Genomic DNA, 1,657 nt, shown 5'->3' on the forward strand with positions numbered 1-1,657 from the left:
TGTGGTGGCAGGTGCCTGTAATCCCAGCTACTCGGGAGGCTGAGGTAGGAGAATCACTTGAACTCAGGAGGCAGAGATTGCACTGAACTGAGATTGCACCAAGTGCACTCCGGCCTGGGCAACAGAGTGAGACGCTGTCTCAAAAGACAAAACAAAACAAAAAAGAGCTGCTGCTGAAGTCATGTCTATTTTAGAAAAGTAGTATGAATGAGTTTTCTACATATTAACTACAATTTCTGGTAATTTGCGAAATGTTTTTCCCATTTTTAAATCTGAGAGTCTCTATCTCCACTCACAAAGCAACAGGCACTGCTAGGGCTCTTAGGCTAACATCTGCCACCCCACTAATCTGCATGGTCCATAAACAGGTGTGCAGAGGACCAGAGTTCACCTGTCAGCAGCCCCGCGGAATCCGACTCTCCAGACTTTCTGCCATTAATTACCATAGATGTGGCCTTTTCCCTGATATTCTATTCCCATTGGAGGCTTTTTATTAAGACCTTGTTCCTGTGAACACATTTGGGGCACAACATATTGTCTTCAAGATGCGGGGGTGGAAAATTGGAGGCAGGAAGCAAGAAGAGTGCACTCACTCTCCCTTCTTGCTTTTCTGGAACCCAGGCTTGACCAGCATGAAACTGCAGGTGAACCCAAACATCTGTGTCTGCAGGGAGACTTTTCCCATGGACCACACACCACCTGACACCACAGACCTCTTGTGGAGATTCCACTGCCTCTGGCGTCCTTGCCCTGGCCGAAATTCTCACCCAGGAGGCCAGCAAAGCCTCTGGGGCAGAAGTTGTCACCACAACTGTATTAACTCCCTCAAGGAGAGCAGTGGAATCTTCCAGGGCAGGCGGCCCCTCCGCAGGGGGAAGGGCCACTTCAGGAGGATGTGTCTCAGAACTTTGCAGGGACGTTTCCCCTTTTTCCACCTTTACTTTTTTTTGCAATGATTTCCGGATTTTTGCCTCTTTTGCTGTGCTAGGAAAATCCTTTTGATTTGAGTAGGCAAAGGCACACAGGCGCTTATATGCATCCAATTTCTGGCCTTTGGAGCTCAGCTTCAATTGCTGGCACCAGGCCCGCAGAATGTCCCAGTGAATCAGATTAACAGGTGGCAGCTTAGAGGCTAATGGAGGGATTGGTATCTTCTTCTGAGGTCTGGGGTTGTCACTGTGCTCTGCCTTCTTCTTAGGACAGAGCACTTTATTGCCTTTGACAGACATTTTTTCTTTGGTTCCCTTTGCTGATGTTCCTGGCAAAGCAATCACGTTTGGTTGATTAGAAGCCTGCTGATCCTCTTCCCTCGACTTCTCTGTGGAGGTCTCCTTGCCTTTCGCCTTCTCCATACTTGTAGAAGCGGAGCCTCGCAAATGCTTCCCCTTTTGGACTTTTAAGTCAAATCATTTAAGAAATACATTTTGTATGCCAGGCGCGGTGGCTCATGCTGTAATCCCAGAACTTTGGGAGGCTGAGGCGGGCGGATCACAAGGTCAGGAGATGGAGACCATTCTGGCTAACACGGTGAAACCCCGTCTCTACTAAAATTAGCCTGGCATGGTGGCGGGCACCTGTAATCCCAGCTACTCTGGAGGCTGAGGCTAGGAGGATGTCGTGAACCCAGGAGGCTGAGCTTGCAGTGAGCGGAGGTGAC

The 1,657-nt window shown here is 49.2% G+C and overlaps 1 protein-coding gene across 1 annotated transcript; it reads right to left on the reverse strand.

Annotated features, from left to right (window-relative positions):
• Positions 1-121: 121 nt before the first annotated feature.
• Positions 122-1,378, reverse strand: LOC108530872 (developmental pluripotency-associated protein 4). Its single transcript, XM_017873942.1, has one exon. It carries the CDS (start codon positions 1,350-1,352, stop codon positions 471-473), a length of 882 nt encoding a protein of 293 aa, XP_017729431.1. The 5' UTR covers positions 1,353-1,378; the 3' UTR covers positions 122-470.
• Between the last annotated feature and the right edge of the window lie 279 nt (positions 1,379-1,657).

The sequence above is a fragment of the Rhinopithecus bieti genome, unplaced genomic scaffold (assembly GCF_001698545.2).
Source record: "Rhinopithecus bieti isolate Rb0 unplaced genomic scaffold, ASM169854v2 scaffold_5260, whole genome shotgun sequence".
Lineage (NCBI taxonomy): Eukaryota > Metazoa > Chordata > Mammalia > Primates > Cercopithecidae > Rhinopithecus > Rhinopithecus bieti.

What these genes read in the sequence shown, in the direction of transcription:
- LOC108530872 (XM_017873942.1), bottom strand. Translation starts at nt 1,352, where the DNA reads ATGGAGAAGGCGAAAGGCAAGGAGACCTCCACAGAGAAGTCGAGGGAA.